This window comes from Tupaia chinensis, unplaced genomic scaffold (genome assembly GCF_000334495.1).
Source record: "Tupaia chinensis unplaced genomic scaffold, TupChi_1.0 Scaffold000054_1, whole genome shotgun sequence".
Classification (NCBI taxonomy): domain Eukaryota; kingdom Metazoa; phylum Chordata; class Mammalia; order Scandentia; family Tupaiidae; genus Tupaia; species Tupaia belangeri.
This window is the reverse complement of record NW_006159512.1, coordinates 9,954,931-9,973,577: the sequence shown is the minus strand read 5'-3', so window position 1 is coordinate 9,973,577 and position 18,647 is coordinate 9,954,931. Positions and strand designations below refer to the sequence as shown.

The following is an 18,647-nucleotide window of genomic DNA, read 5'->3' as shown; positions in this document are numbered from 1 at the left end:
CCCCAATCCCTTCTCCTCCATTTTCCTCTCAGGATCTTGGGCATGCATGCACATATGCCCAGCCTGAGTTTGAAGCCACCAGGCCTACAACTTAAACCGTAGTCGACTACGCGGGAGTCCAGCGATGTGACCATTATGCTATCTGCCAGTCCCCAAAAAAGAAAAACTTCTTTTTTGGAGAGGTTTTTGCTATAGGGTGTGTGCGCTCACCAGAAAGACAGAGAGAGACAGAGAGACAGAAAGTGAGAAATCACCCCCCATGGGGGATGGCCACGCTGCAATCCCTTCTCCTCTTGGGGTCCTGGGCATGCACGCACACACGCCCGGCGTGAGTTTAAGCCACAGGGTCCGGGACTCGAACCCTTGTTGGTTACATGGGAGTCCAACAACATAGCCAGCCATTATGCTAACTGCTGGTCCCAAGAAAAAGCTTTTAAGGTGTATGTAGAGTATTCCTTTCTTCATGTTATTCTTTTTTAACTGAATACTTTTTTAAGCTTCAGGTTAATTTCACATTTTACGTAAGGTCCCCATTGTGGTGTGCACTATATATATACAAAGGGGGAGAGGAAAAACTTTACTTTTTTTTTTGTCTCTTAACTGTTCCTTCCCTTTGCACCTCACATCCACCTTCCACCACCTACGCTCCGTGACCCACTCCCCTCCCTTACAGTCTCAAATTTTTATTTGGAAAGAAAAGCTTTAACATTTTATATTCTTTGTTATATTTTGGTTAAGTTTATGTATTGTTATTACTATGGAAAGAAATGCTTTAACATTTTATATTCTTTTTTATATTTTGGTTAATTTTATGTATTGTTATTATCATTAAATTTGCTAGAGGGCACATGTACTCACCAAAGAGAGACAGAGAGGGAGAGAGAAAGCGAGAAAGCAAGCTGCTAGGTCTGAGACTTGAACCGTGGTCAGCCATGTGGGAGTCCAGGGCCCCTACCACCCCACCACTGCTGGCCCCAACATTTTATATTCATATTACACTGAGCGGAGTAAAGTGAAAACGGATAACTTCCTTGTCCTTCTTGCCTTCCTCTTCCTGAGTGTTTTTCTTCAAGGGTACTTTATGAATAATCAAGATTTTTAGTTGCACTTTAGCCTGTTTATTTAAATAAAATAACTGTTATTATTTTTAAAAGATAATTTGTGTTATTTACTTTACGTTTTCTTGACAGGACACGATGCTCAGTAAGACGAGAGTCACTGGGCGTTTTAGAGGCACAGGTTAAACAGGCTGGGTGTGCGTTCTGCGCCCGGAGGCAGGTCTGCGGGCCAAAGCCACAGTGTGGCGGGGTTACCTCAGATAAGGGGTCACTCACGGCTCTGGCTTCGATGAGAAGCTCTGCCCAGTGTTTTTCATGGGACTGTTGGCAAAGCACTTTCTAACTTTCCCGATCCATGAGAGGGGCAGTCAGAAGGGTGTGATGATGTCACGCTTGTCAGCGGCGCCCTGGCTGGCACCGTCGGTGTCACTGGTTGGAGCGCGGTTTCTGGGCAGATGTCCTCGTTCAAGCGCCTCTCATGTCATGTCGGGTCACAGTGGTCTGGGCACCAGGTCACGGTTTTGGCTGAGTCCTTGTGACAGTTTTGGTCATCACAGAACTGACTCCTCTGGCCTTCCCGGCTCTGGCTAGCCAGGGTCCAGCACAGTTGACACGTATGACTCCGTTTTGATTCTGACGGCTCTCACGGTACTTTTTATCCAGATATGACGGTAGTACTTGACAGAGTATTTAAAACACAGAACGTTTGGAAAGCAGGAAAAGGAAGGAAATGTTCTTATGTTTTCTTCTTTAAGACTTTTCCCATAGAGTGTGTGAACTCACTGGAGAGACAGAGACAGAGACAGAGAGGAGTGGACTAGACTCTCCGACACACTGATGTCACTGCCTGGGGATACGCATGCAGCCGCGACAGTAGGATGAACATGGTTAACAACAGCGTCATGCGTGTTCTCGCCACAGTGAAACGCGTGGAGTTTGTGGAAACGCTAATTCCATGGTGTAATCGTTCGGCGATGTATGTCCGCCTTGGCCATCAGTTTCCTCCATAAATATGTACGATCACCACCTCAAGTAATAACAAAACAAGACTACAAGGGGGAGGGTGGGCAGGAGCGGAGGTGGAAGAAGGTGGCGGAGACCGGAAGACGAGGACAGTTTCAGGACACATTTGCGATCAAGCCAGCAAGATTTGCTGATAAGCTGAATGTGGCAAATGATGGCAGGAGTCGGGGAACAGAGATGACTTCCGGTTCCGCAGCGCCCTGTCTGGCAGAGGTGATGTCGTTAAGATGGGGAGACTGAACAGATGTGGGGATCAGGAGGTTAGTGTCAGAGCCCCTGAATCCGAGCGACCCTGAGATCGCCAGGCGTGACCGAGTGGTCAGGTAGAAATGCACAGCCTGGGGTTCAGGGCAAAGGTCAGCGGGGAGGGTGTGACACCGAGAGTGGCCATCAGAGGTGACAGTTAAAACCCTGCAGCTCGAGGCAATTCCTGAGGGAGAGAGAATAATTAGACAAGGGGAAGAGGAGAAGCCTGCAGAGGATCTAATGATATTTAAATAACATATTTAAATAAATGAGACATGTTTATTGTACAACGAACCACATATACCCCCCTCAACAGAGAAATAAAGCATATTAAGACAGCAAATAAGACAATACTTTGCACTTTGGGGCACTCATGAGAAATATTCATCAGTTTTTTTTCTCTCTTTTTTTTTTTGAAAGGATTTTGCTATAGGGCGTGTGTGCTCAACAGAAAGACAGAGAGAGACAGACAGACAGAAAGCGAGAAATCACTCCCCAGGGCGGATGGCCACACCACAATCCCTTCTCCTCCATTCTCCTCTCGGGATCTTGGGCACCCACGCACATGAGCCCAGCGTGAGTTTAAGCCACTGGGTCTAGGACTCGAACTGCGGTCAGCTACATGGGAGTCCAGCGACATAGCCATGACGCCAACTGCTGGACCCACCCATTGTTTTTTTAGACAATGCCACACACAAGGTTTATGTGTTGGCTTTTGCCGTCCTCCTGTTGGGGTGTGCTTTATTTCTGCCGGATCTTTCCGGCTCTTCCACACACAAGGTTTATGTGTTGGCTTTTGCCATCCTCCTGTTGGGGTGTGCTTGGTTTCTGCCGGGTCTTTCCGGCTCTGGCTAAGCAAACGCAGGCTGATGGTTCAGGTCTCGGGAGCTTACCCGTGGGTGCAATTCGGTGCATTTCTTAAGGCAAATTATTCCACCTGAAGAATTGCCTTTGCACCAGTACTCTGCACACAGGTGAGCTGTATCCCTTAACTGAAAGTGCACGTCATGGAATTGAAATGTCTATTAGGGGCCAGCAGGTGGTGCGGATTCTGTCATGACTAACCAAGGTTCGAGTCCTGGACTCCGCGACTTGAAAGTCAGGCTGGGTGCATGTGTTTGCTTGCCCAAAATCTCAAGCAGAGACTGCAGGAGAAAGGATTGTGACATGGCCATCCCCCGAGGGGTGACTTTTCACTCTCCCTCTCACTGTCTTTCTTTGGCAAGCGCATGTGCCCTACGGCAAAAACTTAACAAAAAAAGAAGATTACATTTTTTTTTAGAAGTTTTTGCCTTAGGGCATGTGTGCTCCCCAGAGAGACAGACAGACAAGACACAGTGAGAGGGAAGTGAGAAATCACCCTCGGGAGGATGGACATGATGCAAACCTTTCTTTCATTCTCCTCCCAGGATCTTGAGCACCCATGCACATCTGCCTGGCATTGAGTTTTAAGTCGCCAAGTCTGGGACTTGAACCAGAGTCGGCCATGTGGAAGTCCAGTGATGTAATCATCATGCCATCTGCTGACCCCCAAGAGATTACATTTTTGAAATCCAGATGATGAAAAAGTTCTGGGTGTTTTGCTGGGCAGTGTTCAAGGACCGTGTGTGTGCTTGTTTGTGTGTGTGCGCGTGTGCTTGTGCGTGCACTCGTGTGGTTACTAATCGTTTAGCAGGGTCTCCTGTTGGTAGATGTTTTTTCATCTCCAACGTTCTCATTTTAAGTGGCTGTGATCTTTAAGAATTACTTTCCTTTTCTGTGTGCATCGGCACCTGTCCTCCAGGCTGGGCAGACTCCCAGGGCCTGGGGACTCCACCCTGGGCCAGCAGCGGCACAGAGGAAGCAAAGGCTCACGCAACAGAGGGGAGAAAGCCATGGCTGTGGAGTAGAGCATGGGACGCGTTCTTTCCTGCAGCCAAAATGTCTACTCTTGAGTCTGCTGTGCCCGGGCACAAAGTGGAAAGGAATGCTCTCCCTTCCCTGTGGCTGGGTGGATTTGCACCTTATCTTGATAATGAAAGTGACCTATGGTTGGTAATTGTTACCAATTTGTTCAAACATCGAGAACAGCTCTGCTCATGGCCGTTTCTCGTCCGCAGGAAGCTGTCCCACCCGAGGCTGGTCCAGCTGTTCGGGGTGGGCATCCAGAGGAAGCCCTTCTATATAGTGATGGAGTTCATGGACAACGGCTGCTTGCTCACCTACCTCGGGGACCGGCGCGGGGCACTCCGGAAGGAGATGCTGCTGAGCATGTGCCAGGACGTCTGTGAGGGCATGGCGTACCTGGAGCGGAACAGCTTCATCCACCGGGACCTCGTGAGTGTCGCCACCACTGCAGCAGATCCGCCGCACCGCCACTCGGGGCGCCACCGTGGTGTCCGTGCATCAGTACTGTCTTTCACTTCGTTCTAAACAGTTTCCACGGCCAGTAGATGGCACGGTGGTTAAGGTGCTGGACTCCCACATGGCTGACCATGGTTCGAGGCCGGACCTCATGGCTTGCTTTCTCACTTTCTCTCTCTGTCTCTCTCTGGTGAGTGTACCCGTCCTATAGCAAATTTAAAAATAATAATAATAGGGCCCAGCAAGTGACACCATGGTTAAGGTGTTGGACTCCCACGTGCCAGACCATGGTTCGAGTCCCAGATCTGGTGGCTTGAAACTTACACCAGGCACATGTGTGTGTGTGCCCAAAATCCTGAGAGGGAACTGAAGGAGAAGGGATTGCAGCATGTCCATCCCCCGGGGAGCGATTTCTCACTTCTGTCTCTCTGTTTCTCTCTGTCTCTCTGTTTCCCCAACAGGTGTACAGGCCCAGCACAACTCTCTCAAAAAAAGAAAAAATAATTGTGTGCCCAAGATCCTGAGAAAAGAATGGAGGAGAAGGGATTGCGGCATGGCCATCCCCCCTGGGGGGGGTGATTTCTTGCTTTGTCTCTCTGTCTCTCTCTGTCTTTCTGGCGAGCGCATGCACCCTGTAGCAAAAATCTCTTTAAAAAAACCAATTTGTACAATTTTTATGAGATGTGACTTTGTTCTCAACCACCCAGTAAGTGCTGCAGCTACCCAAGGTTCCACTCAAAATGTGCAGTAACGAATTAATGACCTAACCAACCAACTAGAAAACCGATTTTCCTCCCTTCCCCCTGTCCTTCTTCCCTCTTTCTTTCCTCATCCTCTCTTCCTTTCAACCAGAAATCAAACGTGTACCGATGGCCCTGGTGTACGCCAGCATCCTGCCGGCACAGGCGATGCCGTAGCGAAGAACTGGTCCTGGCCTCACCTGGGTCCCACTGCTCTGGTCAGAGAGGGCGTGGTCCCCGTCAGAAGGGGCGTGGCCCCTGCCAGGGAGGGCGTGTCCTGGTCAGAGTGGGCGTGGTCCTGACAGTACAGGGAGAGTATTGCTGGCATCACCGGAAGGCAAGGGCGGCTATAGCGCTCTATTCTGTACCGCTTAGAGCATTCCTGTTTAAAAACAAAAAGCAGAACAAGACAAAAGCAGGGGTTGTCTTGCCCTGCAGCACACCTTAAGCGCCCTGCTTTTCTGTCGTTCTGTCCGGAGTAACTGCTGTCCGCTCCTGTCCGCTCTGCACTTACTCATGACGTCCCTCTCTTCCTTGTGTGTCCTTCCACGCCTCGCTTCTAAATAAAAAACGCGCGCCAGTGAGAACTTGGGGATTCTGTGAGCGTCCCTGCCGCTGTCACCTGGAAGGACTGAGCTCCCCACTCCGGAGTGACAGTACTGTCCCTCCCCAGGCGGACTGTTCCGCAGAGCGAGGACCAGCAGGTGCCGGGCCCGGGCCCTGGGAAGCACCGGGCCTGGCTCTGACCCAGGGTCGCGCTTCTTACTCAGCGCTCGGGAGAAGTGCTCGGTGACGATATTGTTTACCCAAGTTCTAGACTCCAGGCTTTCTCAGTTGGAGGACTTGACTCCTGAGATTGTCAATAGCTTTTGAACATTTCCGAGTTCCCTGTGCAGTCGAGGTTGTGCGGCATTACTCTAGAAACAGACTACTGGCTTTCTCACTACTGTGCAGTGCGGGGGCAGGCTCGTTTCCAGCCTGGGGCTGCATTACAACACCTCCTGCCCTGGGCTCGTTGGGAGGGTCGCAGGGATTAGCAGGAAGGAAACCTGAAGCCAGTGCCTGCCCTGATTTTATGACTAAGTTGCTAAAAGGGTTTGTTTGGGCAACACATAAATGCATTGTTTCTGTGTTCTATAGGGTCATGTCTAGCTCACTGTGATAATTTTAAGATACATGAAATTATGGTCATAGAGTTGTATTCAGGGAAATCTAAGGGTGTTTTTTTTCCAAACTTTTCTTGCTTGTATGTATCTATTCTTAGTCTTGTGTGTGTGTGTGTGTGTGTGTGTGTGTGTGTGTGTTTAAAGAGGTTTTTGCTATAGGGCTCGTGCTCTTGCCGGAGAGACAGAGACAAAGAGACAAAAAGAAAGAAATCGACCCCCAGGAGGATGGCCACACCACAATCCCTTTTCTTCCATTCTTCTCTCGGGATCTTGGGCACTCATGTATGCACACGCGCCCGGCATCAGTTTTAAATCACTGAGTCTGGGACTTGGACCACGGTCAACTCCGTGGGAGTCCAGTGATGTAACCATTATGCCATCTGCTGGTCCCGGGAAATCTAAATTTTAAAGCATAATTTCCTAATTTTTTTTACCTATGAGAGACCCTAAACATATTAAAGACTATGCCTCCTCTGCCATGTATATTGGGCTTTCCTGTTTATTTAAATAAGCAAAAATTGCAGACTATTTTCTAATGCCAAAAGTCTTAGTTTATCATCTCGTAGATTGAACTAATCCTCATATTTATCGAAGAAATGTTTTGAGAAAGATAAAACACTTTAAAAGGTAAAAATGTTACAATCTATTTTCATTTTTTATACTCCTTTGAGCAATTACCAAAATCCATCCATGCAGGCAAACTATTGAATCATATGTATCTGGGACCAGCAGGTGGCCTGGAGGTTAAGATGCCGAACTCCCCCTTAGGTGACGGCAGTTCAAGTCCCGGACCTGGCAGGTGCTTTCTCACTTTCCCTTTCTCTCTCTCTCTTTCTGGTCAAATTAAAAAATAATAATAATAATGAGGACCCAGCAGATGGCATAATAGTTACAATGCTATGTAGTCTGTTGCAATTTGAGTCCCAGATCCAGAAACTTAAAACTTCACGTCAGGGGCATGTGCGTGTGTGCCCAAGATCCCGAGAGGAGAATGGAGGAGAAGGGATTGCGGTGTGGCCATCCCCGCTGGGGGGTGATTTCTTGCTTCTGTCTCTCTGTCTCTCCAGTGAGCTCACGCGCCCTATAGAAAAATCTCTCTAAAGACATAATAAATAAAATAATGATAGCAATGAATCGTATGTATCATTGATAGGTGTCACCATTCAATAACTTCACAGCCAAGAGAGATGGCGGGGCCCGAAGAGATTCAGTAAAAGGGGAATAGAGACTCGGGGGAAAAACTCATATTCAAACTTAAATCCTTTTCTTTTCTCTATAGGCGGCGAGGAATTGCTTGGTTAGTTCTACGTGCGTAGTAAAAATTTCGGACTTTGGAATGACGAGGTATGTGACACATACGTATTTCTGTTTGCTGACTATAAGAAAGCACCGTGCATTTGTCTGCTGGCTAATTGAAGGTGCTGCTGGCTTCGTTTGTTTTCTCTGAGGGAAGTGTTGGTGTGGGTGTGGTTGTGTGGTCTGGTGACCCCGTTTGAATTTAGGACAGGCCCTGAATTCAGGGGAGAGATAAATACCCACCGTCAGCTGTTCTCATCTTCTTTCGGGTCGTTATCAACAAAGCTATGGTATACCTTAAAATTAGAGAGAGAATCTCTTAGTCCACCTAGTGTGTAACCCTAAGGAAGTGCTTTTCTGATATGTATCCATTTTTGAAAGAAAAAGGAATAAATGTCTTTGTTCAGCTCTGATTTTTCTATTTGATCATCAGATTTTTAAATTGTTGAGTGTGGTAGTTTAAATCTACAACTCAAGAGTGTTAAAAAATAGAACCACATTTTCCTGCAAGTTAATATATTAGATTGTTGGGAAAGCCTTGTATTTTTCTATCATGACTTTCCTGCCGACCCAATAGCTCACATTTGAGGCCCCTTTTTGGGGGTTGCTAGAAATGTCACCCCAGTGAAGCAGAGCTCCTCTCCCACTTTCCTCAGCATCAAAGCCCATGCTGTGCGTGTTTCCTGGGGCCGCGGTGCAGCAGGGAAGTGGCCTGTCTGGTCTTGGTGCTTTCCAAGCCCTGGCATCCTGCAGCTACCACCCTACTGTCTGTCTTTCGATGGCCATCCACACGGGCGGCCATTCATACTGGCGGCCATCCACTCGGGCAGCCGTCCATGCCGGCAGCTGTCCACACTGGCGACCATCCACATGGGCAGCCATCCACACGAGTGGTCATCCACGCCTGCGGCCATCCACACGGGTGGTAGTCCATGCCGGCAGCCGTCCACACCGGCGGCCATCCACACGGGCGGTGGCCACCCCTCCTGAGTTCCCATCTGCCAGACTCCTCCAGAGCCGCACTCCCTAGGATGAGAAAGTGCCGTGGCTGTCTCGGGGCCACGTACCCAGGCACATCCACAGCCCTTTTTCTCTGGAATCCTGCTGCCTTTGGTTCTGTCTTGGTTTTGAATCCCACTAACCTGTGGGAGGTGGGGAGAGTCCCCCGCTGTGGTCCTGGGCAGCCCTCCTGGGGCACAGACACAGGACCCGACTCAGTGCCCCCCGGCGCCCAGTCCTCCTGCCCTGTCCCTTCTACTCCCCTTCTTCTAGCACTAGTTCGTTGTCTTCTCATCAGATTCCCACACTTTAATATTCCTGCATATACTTGCCACCAACAGAGAGAGGGCTTCGTTTTGTGGTTCTGCGGTTGATTTTTTGAGGGGATGGTTGTTTCGCCTGATGTCTCTCCCTGTAGAAGCAGTCTAACACATCAGAGATTTTTCCCGTCCAAAATATTGTGTATTTATTTCTCCCTTTGCCGAAGCTCCACAGAATATCCGTACTTAAAAGAAAGCATGCCATCCAATTTAACTTGTTCTCCATTCTGAAAAGCGTGATCTATTATTTATCTTTTATTTCCTTTTTATAACACTGGTTGTTAGAGCAAGCCTCATGTTTCTTCGCCAAGTTAAGACTGTATCAACTTAACTGGGACCAGCAGTTGGTGTATTGGCTATGCTGCTGGACTCCCATGTATTCAACCGCGGTTCGAGTCCTGGACCCTGTGGCTTAAACTCACACTGGGCACGTGTGCGTGTGTGCCCAAGATCCTGAGAGGAGAATGGAGGAGAAGGGATTGTGGTGTGACCATCCCCCCCCAGGGGGGGTGATTTCTCTCTGTCTCTCTGTCTCTCTCTGTCTTTCTGGCAAGTGCACATGCCCTATAGCAAAAATCTCTCCAAAAAAAAAAGAAAGAATGTATCATAACTAACGTAAGCAATGGGCCACGCTTTAGACTGCAAAATTGCTATGATTTTCTGAAACGCAATAAGATAAGCACCATAGAGACTTGATCTGGGATGGAACCACATCAAAGGAGTGCTTCCCTGCTCTGCGGACAGTGGAGAAGGTGTAGAAGAAAGTTCTGGGTGGAGCCAGCAGGTGGCGCAGTGGGTACAGTGCTGGACTCACGTGTTTGAGTCCTGGACTGGCAGCTTGAAAGTCATGTCAGGTGTGTGTGAGAGAGCGCCCAAGATCCCAAGAGGAGAACGAAAGGGAAGGGATTGCGGGATGGCCATCCCCTGTGGGAGGTGATTTCTCACTTCCCCTCTCTCTGGCAAATGCATGTTTCCTGTGGCAAAACCCTTTAACATAAAATTTCTGGGTAAATTCTGTCTTTTAACTAGTCAGAGTGGACGAAAGGGCTTCGAGGTAAGCGGAGTGGAGGTGGCTAACGCGGTGTGTCCCCACCCCGCCAGGTACGTGCTGGATGACGAGTACATCAGCTCGGGGACCAAGTTACCCATCAAGTGGTCTCCTCCCGAAGTCCTGTACTTCAACAAGTACAGCAGCAAGTCGGACGTCTGGTCCTTCGGTGAGTGCGGCCGGCGTTCGCGTGGGGCCGTCTGAGCTAGTAACACGGACAGTCTTTCGTGCTGGATGTGGGCTCCTTCGCACGATGGACACGTTTCTTCGTCTTTGAACGCGTTTCTGTAGCTGTGCTGCTCCCTGTGTGTCCCGCACAGCCAGACCTGGGCAGCAGGAGTCAGACCCTTCTCATGGTCTGTGTGTGGGTCTTTTAAGCTTTTGCCGTAAAACCATGACACAGAGTGTACCGATCTATAATAGAAAACAGCCCCAGCCAACCTTCCTCCACACGGATGCTTGAAGGGAGCACAGTCTGACGGCTTCGCTGAGCTTTGAAGGGGATGAATAAGCCTCAGCACCTGAGCAAAAGCCACCTGTCACTGTCCAGCTGTTCCGTGGGCAACCTTAGCTGAAAATCTGAATTAAAAAAAATGGCACATGCCCTATAGCAAAAATCTCTCCAAAAAAAAAAGAAAGAATGTATCATAACTAACGTAAGCAATGGGCCACGCTTTAGACTGCAAAATTGCTATGATTTTCTGAAACGCAATAAGATAAGCACCATAGAGACTTGATCTGGGATGGAACCACATCAAAGGAGTGCTTCCCTGCTCTGCGGACAGTGGAGAAGGTGTAGAAGAAAGTTCTGGGTGGAGCCAGCAGGTGGCGCAGTGGGTACAGTGCTGGACTCACGTGTTTGAGTCCTGGACTGGCAGCTTGAAAGTCATGTCAGGTGTGTGTGAGAGAGCGCCCAAGATCCCAAGAGGAGAACGAAAGGGAAGGGATTGCGGGATGGCCATCCCCTGTGGGAGGTGATTTCTCACTTCCCCTCTCTCTGGCAAATGCATGTTTCCTGTGGCAAAACCCTTTAACATAAAATTTCTGGGTAAATTCTGTCTTTTAACTAGTCAGAGTGGACGAAAGGGCTTCGAGGTAAGCGGAGTGGAGGTGGCTAACGCGGTGTGTCCCCACCCCGCCAGGTACGTGCTGGATGACGAGTACATCAGCTCGGGGACCAAGTTACCCATCAAGTGGTCTCCTCCCGAAGTCCTGTACTTCAACAAGTACAGCAGCAAGTCGGACGTCTGGTCCTTCGGTGAGTGCGGCCGGCGTTCGCGTGGGGCCGTCTGAGCTAGTAACACGGACAGTCTTTCGTGCTGGATGTGGGCTCCTTCGCACGATGGACACGTTTCTTCGTCTTTGAACGCGTTTCTGTAGCTGTGCTGCTCCCTGTGTGTCCCGCACAGCCAGACCTGGGCAGCAGGAGTCAGACCCTTCTCATGGTCTGTGTGTGGGTCTTTTAAGCTTTTGCCGTAAAACCATGACACAGAGTGTACCGATCTATAATAGAAAACAGCCCCAGCCAACCTTCCTCCACACGGATGCTTGAAGGGAGCACAGTCTGACGGCTTCGCTGAGCTTTGAAGGGGATGAATAAGCCTCAGCACCTGAGCAAAAGCCACCTGTCACTGTCCAGCTGTTCCGTGGGCAACCTTAGCTGAAAATCTGAATTAAAAAAAATGGTGCCGCCTCCTTCATTCTATTTCCTTTATATTTCGTGGAGTGTGGACATAGACTTCCTTGGGATCTGTCCATCATATTTATGCTGGCTACTGTTCTTCACTGAGAAAGAGACACTGTCAGATTACAAGTTGGTACAGGACAAGTTTATTCTTTGAATTGGTTTTTTAAGACAGCAAAGAATGAGGGCTGGGTGGTGGCGTGGTGGTAAAACGCGGAGCTCTGCAAGGCCGGCCCACTTGGGAAGGTGCCAGGTCCACGCCGGGGATGCCTGTGAGTATGCCGGGCACACGTGCCAGGGCCGGCTGAGGCCACGTTCAAGTGTGGCATTGGAATCCTGTGTGAGTGTTGGCTCTCTCTCGTGCTCAGAGAAGAAATAAATAAGCTTTGAAAAAGGATAATACATAGGCAAAAACCCACTTGTTCTCCTTCGCCCGGGCCTTCCTGGATGACTCGTGGGGTTGGAGAGACATGCGTCTGGACTCCCAAGGGTGCGATGTTATTGCCACAGCGAGGCTGGGCTTGCATCACTGACCCCGTTAGCTCTCTGTTGGCGCATGCTCGGCTCAGCCGGACGGTCCAAGCTCTGCTGGAGCAGTTCCTTGTGGGCCCGCGTCCTGGAGCCCAATGGGAGCAACACGAGGCCCCCGTCAGGGGCTGCGGGACACTAGGCTGTCCTGTGTTCTCCCGAGCCACTGTTCTGCCGCTACCCCTGACAGTGAGCTTTCTGAGCACATGGACTGGTCTTGCTCAATACCTAATAAATACTTGCAGAATAAGAGGATGATTACATGAACTCACACTGGGAGTGTTTGAAGGAGTTTCACTGATTAATTGACCCATGACTATCAAGCATGTACTTCTGTAAGGACAAAGCCCCCCCCAGACCCTCTGGGCTCTCCCCAGCTGTGTCGTCTTTCAGAGTAAGAGGGGGAAACTGCCATCCGCTGGCGGGAAAGCAGGTCATGGCGGGCAGTGGAGGTTCCCACGGCCCTGTCGCTATGGTGGAATGGCAGATAGGCTGGTTGATTTCAGGGCACGGGACATGAGCGAGACTTAGAAATGCAAACGCTGCCCGCATTTTCCTCTGGTAGGGAGGCAGTCAGGCCCACTGGGAGGAAGGGCACTGATTTCACTTGGATTATTTTCAAGTGATGGGCCTCTTGGAAAACCCAGGTGCACGTGGTCTGCTTCCTCCACAGGACAGCCCCAGTCCTAGTGTGTGGGGTTGCTGGGAGAGTCAGGATGCATTTTTGCACAGAGAAACAGAAAAAGATGTCATGACTTTCCCGATGGCCTCACAGATGTTATGGCTCAGAGGCTGGAGGGGAAGCGGTGCCTGGGCGTTCAAGACAGTCCTCTCAGGTCCAGACACCCGCTGCTCTCTAATTCCTTGTTTTTGTGTATTCTGTTTCAGGGGTTTTAATGTGGGAAGTTTTTACAGAAGGAAAAATGCCTTTCGAAAATAAGTCAAACTTGCAAGTGATGGAAGCCATCTCTAAAGGCTTACGGCTGTACCGCCCCCACCTGGCGCCCATGTCTGTGTACGAGGTCATGTACAGCTGCTGGCACGAGGTGAGCGCCCTCCTGTCCCGTGGAGGTCGGAGGTCACGCCGGGTACGAGTGCATGAGTGCATGCGCAGAATCCTGGGAGGAGAATGAGGGAGAAGCGATTGTGGTGTGGCCATCCTCCCTGGGGGGTGATTTCTCACTTTCTCTTTCTAGTTCTTTCTGTAACTCCAGTGAGTGCTCATGCCCTATAGCAAAAAATCTCTTTTAAAAAAGAAGAAGACGATGAAGAAGAAATTTGCAGGGTGCATGCAGTTGCCAGAGAGAGACGAGAGGCAGGGGAAGAGAGAGAGCGTTTCCCCCCAGGGGGATGGGCATACTGTAATCCCATCCCCTCCATTTCTCCCTCCTTTTGGGATTTTGGCTACACAGGCACATGCATCTAGTGTGCTCCTCAAGCCTTCGGGTCCAAAATGCACATGGGATCCAGGCACCCCTTTACCCGCCATGACACTGGCTGGCCCAGTGCATTCTGAGTGAGTAATGGCCTTTCATCTGAGTCCAGCACACGCTCCAGGTCCGAGCTGGCCCGGATTGTTCTTGCAGAAACTTGTTGTTACTGACCCGCCAGTGATGAGATGTGTTACCGCTGAGAACAGGTGGGCAGAAACCAGGGCGGGAGCCAGGCCTGTTTTGTACCACATGAAAACGAAGGGAGGGGTTTTTATTGATGTGGCTCTGCTCCAATCACCTCACTCTTCCACGCATGGAAGAATGGAGGAGAAGAGCTTGCTGTGACCATCTCCTCTTTGGGGTGCTTTCTCACTTTCCCTCTCTCTCTCTGTCTTTGCTGAGTGCCCAATGGCAAAACTGAAAAACAAGAACCCAGCGTTTTGGTTACGTTGATTTATTTATGTAAGAAAGTGGATTTGGCCTGTGACGTCACCCTAAGTGCTCTCAGGTGCCTCTAGATTCAAATATGGCTGTGTCACCTGTTACCACCAACAACCGTTTCACAGGCTCTCCCTGCAGAGTCTCAGCCCCGCACGGAGCTCCACCGTGTGCTCCTGGAGTCTCAGGGAGGACGTTCGTGCGTGCTCACATTGTCTCCTGTGCTGTCCTTCTCGTCCATGTCCTCTGTCGATCGGCGCAGAGGGCGGTGCTCCCTCCTTACCTTCCCCCTCACCCCGTGAGAACGTGGCTGCTAGGGGAGTTCTACTTGCTGTGGATTTCAGAGGTGTGAGTGCTGTCCTCCTCAGGAGCCAGAGCCGACCACTTCCTCAGTGGAATGGGGAAAATGCTCTAATTCCTGGCTCCATGGTCCCCCGTCCACTGAGCCTCCTGAGACTGAAGATAGCTCAGCCTATCCACAGGACATACAGGGTCCCTCATGAAACAGGCCTTTTGCTTTCTAACTGAAATTCTTCTTCTTCTCCTCCTTCTCCTTCTTTCCTCCTTCTCTTTCCTCCTTCTCTTTCCCCTCCTCCTACTCCTTTTTTTGCCAGAAAATGCAGGTGCGTGTCAGAGAGAGATTGGGGGTGGGGAAGCAGCCCCACAGAGAATGGCCACACCACAATCCCATTCCTCCATCTCCCCCTCCTTTGGGGGTTTTGGACATGCACATACACATGCCTGGCATGTTTCTCAAGCTGCTGAGTTGAGAAACCATTGGAACCACGTGGTTGGCCACATGGGATCCGGCCCCTTACCCACCACACCATGAGCTGACCCGAAGCCCTTCTTGCTATGGGGGGCCCGGTAGTCGGTAACTGGGCCGTGCTTGGGAGCCTGGCACTCTAGATCCCAGTCTTGTCCCCCGGCCCTCCCTGTACCTCGTACACATCAAGCCATCCAAACAGGTCCTAGGGTGCCGCGTCCCCTGGGACCCTCTGCGATGACAGACGAGCCTGTATCTGAGACATCCAGTGTGGACGCCACCTCTGGCTACGGAGGACTTGAAACGTGGCTCGTGTGACTGAAGGACTAATTTAAACATTTATTTAATTCTGATTAATGTATTAATTCTGCTATTTAATTCTATTTTAATTAATTCTGTTCATTTCAATAGCCACAAGTGGCTACAGTTTCCAGCTCTGCTCCTTTCTTTCTCTTTCTCCTTCCTGTCTTTCTTTCTCTCCCTCTCTCTTTCATTCCTTTTTTAGAGCTTTTTGCCATAGGGCACTTGCACTCACCAGAGAGACAGAGAAACAGAAAGCGAACAATCGGCCCCCAGGGGGATGGCCATGCTGCAATCTCTTCTCTTCCAGCCTTCTCTTGGGATCTTGGGCACAAATGTGCACACGCCCAGCATGAATTTTAAGCCGCCGGGTCCGGGACTCAAACTGTGGTGGACTATGTGGGAGTCCAGTGATGTAACCATTTGGCCATCTGCTGGTCCCTGGCCATTTCATTTTTGCAGAAGTCTCTGCTCCCACATTTTCACAGCCACGCCCTGCTCAACCACCAGCTGTGCTGAGCTGTGCCGCCGGGCATCAGACAAGAAGGTACCTTGCTCTTCCTCTGACGGAGAACCAGCCCGGATCGGGCTCCTCACCAGCATGTTCCAGAGCTGGGGTCTGCATGGGCCTTAAGCTAAATCGAACGCCTCTGTTTCTCTTTTTCAGAAACCGAAAGGCCGCCCTACATTCACGGAGCTGCTGAAGGTGCTCACAGAGATCGCGGAAACCTGGTGACCTAAATAGAGAGGCAACCAGAGGGTCACCCTGCAAAACTGTCCCGGGAGGGACTCCCGCTCGGGCTGCTGGTGGAGCGCTTCCTCCAGACCTGCTGAAAGTGTTCCTGGAAGTAGCTTAGCGGCCACAGAGTCTTCAAACTCTTTTGCATTTAAGGCTATTCTGAGAGTCGTTTTCTACACGTGCGAGAGGCACATTGAGACTCTCGTTTTCCTGTAACAGCTCCCACACCCTCTGTGTGAAGAAGGGACAGGAACCCGCATCCGCCTTCCAGTCGCTTCGCCAGCCTAGCCCGAGATCCCAAGGGCGCGTGCACACCTGGTCCTTCCCGAGGGCGCTGTTTCCTGAAGAGGTGGCCCTCGTTGTTTCAGCGGCCATGCTTCGACGCCGAAAACAAATCCTGCCAACTTACGGCACAGAGGAGCCTGCCCTGCGGAAGGCGCCCTTGACCTGTACATAGTTTCGTAGGGAACATGCTGAGAATGCGGGCATTCTGGAAATGTCTTGTTATCGTCTCAGTTGTCGTTGAACACGTTGTTTTCACACGTTATCTGATTATTTGGGTGACAGCACCTTGCATTCCAGTCTAAGGGAGAACCAGCGTTCCTCTTCGAGTACACCCTGGTGACATCTCTATTTCCAGCCATGCCCGTTGTCGGGAAAAATCAGAACCTGCCTTCAGCTCTGAGGCATCCCACTTTATACATAATTTAAGAAGACTTATCTCGTCAAAGTAAGTTCCTCTGGCACTTTCCTGAAAGATGGCTGGTTTCTTATTTCGTTTCTCCAAGAAAGGCGGCCAGAACGGGTGTGCCGATGTCACGCCAAGCTTCGTTATTTCTGAAGTCCAGGAGTTCGAATCCAAGATGACCAACCGACAGCTGCAGCTCATTTTTTAATTTCCCTGCACGGTTTGCAGGAATGATTAGAGGTGGATCTTTCTCATTCCGACGGCTTCGGAAGTGCTGCAAGAAGAAAGGGGCTGCAGACGCAGGGGTGCAGGGGCCCGAGTCTAACAGGGGCCTGTCTTGCACACAGCGCCCCTCCATAGATCGCAGTTCTGGGGAATCCGAGCCTAAGACGCTGGCTGTCTGTAGTCGTGACGTTTGCACACAGTTTTCCCCACTCCAAGAACAATACCTTTGAATATTAGTGACACTCTGTAAATGTGCCTTGTTTCCACGGAGCGACAGGTCTAAGGAGAGACTTGACAGGCCAAGGGGAGGTCTCGGAATTCTTTGTCGGAGACCCCGGGCTGTTCCAGGGACTGTCACACCCCTTTGCCTGCGACTTCTGCTATGTGAGGCCTAGAAGGCGCCTACTACTGGCTGTAATTCAAGTAAGACCCACGGAGTCATGCTCAAGAGCACACAAGATTTACACAGCACAAGTGTGTGTGTGGGGGGGGCGTTAGCGTGTGACACAGGAAGTAACGCAGTCTCAGTCTGTTCAGTAAAGCGCCTTTTCCAGGTTTCACTAGGCTCGTAAGTTTCCTCTCTCCTCCCTGCCTTCCCCCAAACAAAACACCCCAATACTGGACACCTAGGACCAGCCACGGGGCCCCTGCCGTCACAGAGTACAGAGCTGAGTGGCCCCGGGAGGCCGTGCCGGCGCCGTACTTAGACAGCGGGCACTGGTGGTGGTGGTGGCGGCGAGACCTCGGCCGTGTGTTACCGCTTCAGGAGAGTTTGAGGCAGCGAGTTAGGGACAAGAGTAGCTGCAGCCATGTCGTAGGTAACGAAGACTTCGACAACATGTGGGTTCTGAGTGTCTCTAGACAGGATTAGCCATTCCCTGTCCAGCTTAAGAAAAGGATTTTTAAATTCCTCCCAGCCTCTCCTGAGAGGAAGCTATGTTTTAATGTTAGGTATTGATATGAGATCTCCGTGGGTAGGTTAAGGTAAGATAGGGCAATACTTAATCAGCTCTACATAAGAAATGAACAGGACGAGGGTCAGCAGGTGGCAGGGTGCTTAGAGCACGAGATTCCCACAGATGTGACTATGGTTCAAGTCCCAGACCCAGCAACTTAAAAATCATGCTGGTCACAAATGTGTGCATGCCCCAAATCCCGAGAGAAGAATGGAGAAGGGATTATGGCGTGGCCATCTCCACTGGGGGATGATTTCTCGCTTTCACTTTCTCTGTATCTTTCTCTCTCTCTCTCTCTGACCAAAAAAAAAAAAAAAAAAGCTAAAAACAAACAAACAAACAAACAAAAATGGTGGTTTAGGGGTTGGTTGTAGTGTCTCTAAAAAGAGAAGACAGAAGGTGAAAGGAGAGAGAGAAGGCTCATAAAAATGGAAGAACTTTGGAGGCCAAGTAGAACATACGATCACCGAAAATACCCTATCGGCAGGAAGAGCCGCACAAATTCTCTTAGTGAACTTTGTGTTGAGGCACAAAACAAGGTGGCACCATTGTGCTGGTGACATGTGTGGCCTGAGAAGCCACTTGCAGGCTACGGTAGCGATGAACCTAGTACTAAGTTTCCTAGCTCTGCCAAACACCGGCCAGGAAACA

General features: G+C 50.3%; 1 protein-coding gene across 2 annotated transcripts in view; it reads left to right on the top strand.

Annotated features, from left to right (window-relative positions):
- Positions 1-18,236, top strand: part of TXK (TXK tyrosine kinase) — an 84,217-nt gene extending 65,981 nt beyond the window's left edge. For both annotated transcript variants that reach the window (XM_027775893.1, XM_014591927.2), the window contains exons 11-15: positions 4,427-4,643; positions 7,856-7,920; positions 10,293-10,408; positions 13,340-13,497; positions 16,056-18,236. In XM_027775893.1, the coding sequence (XP_027631694.1) occupies positions 4,427-4,643; positions 7,856-7,920; positions 10,293-10,408; positions 13,340-13,497; positions 16,056-16,124 (625 nt within the window). In that variant the 3' untranslated portion in view covers positions 16,125-18,236. The remainder of the gene's footprint in view (positions 1-4,426; positions 4,644-7,855; positions 7,921-10,292; positions 10,409-13,339; positions 13,498-16,055) is intronic.
- The last annotated feature ends 411 nt before the right edge of the window (positions 18,237-18,647 follow it).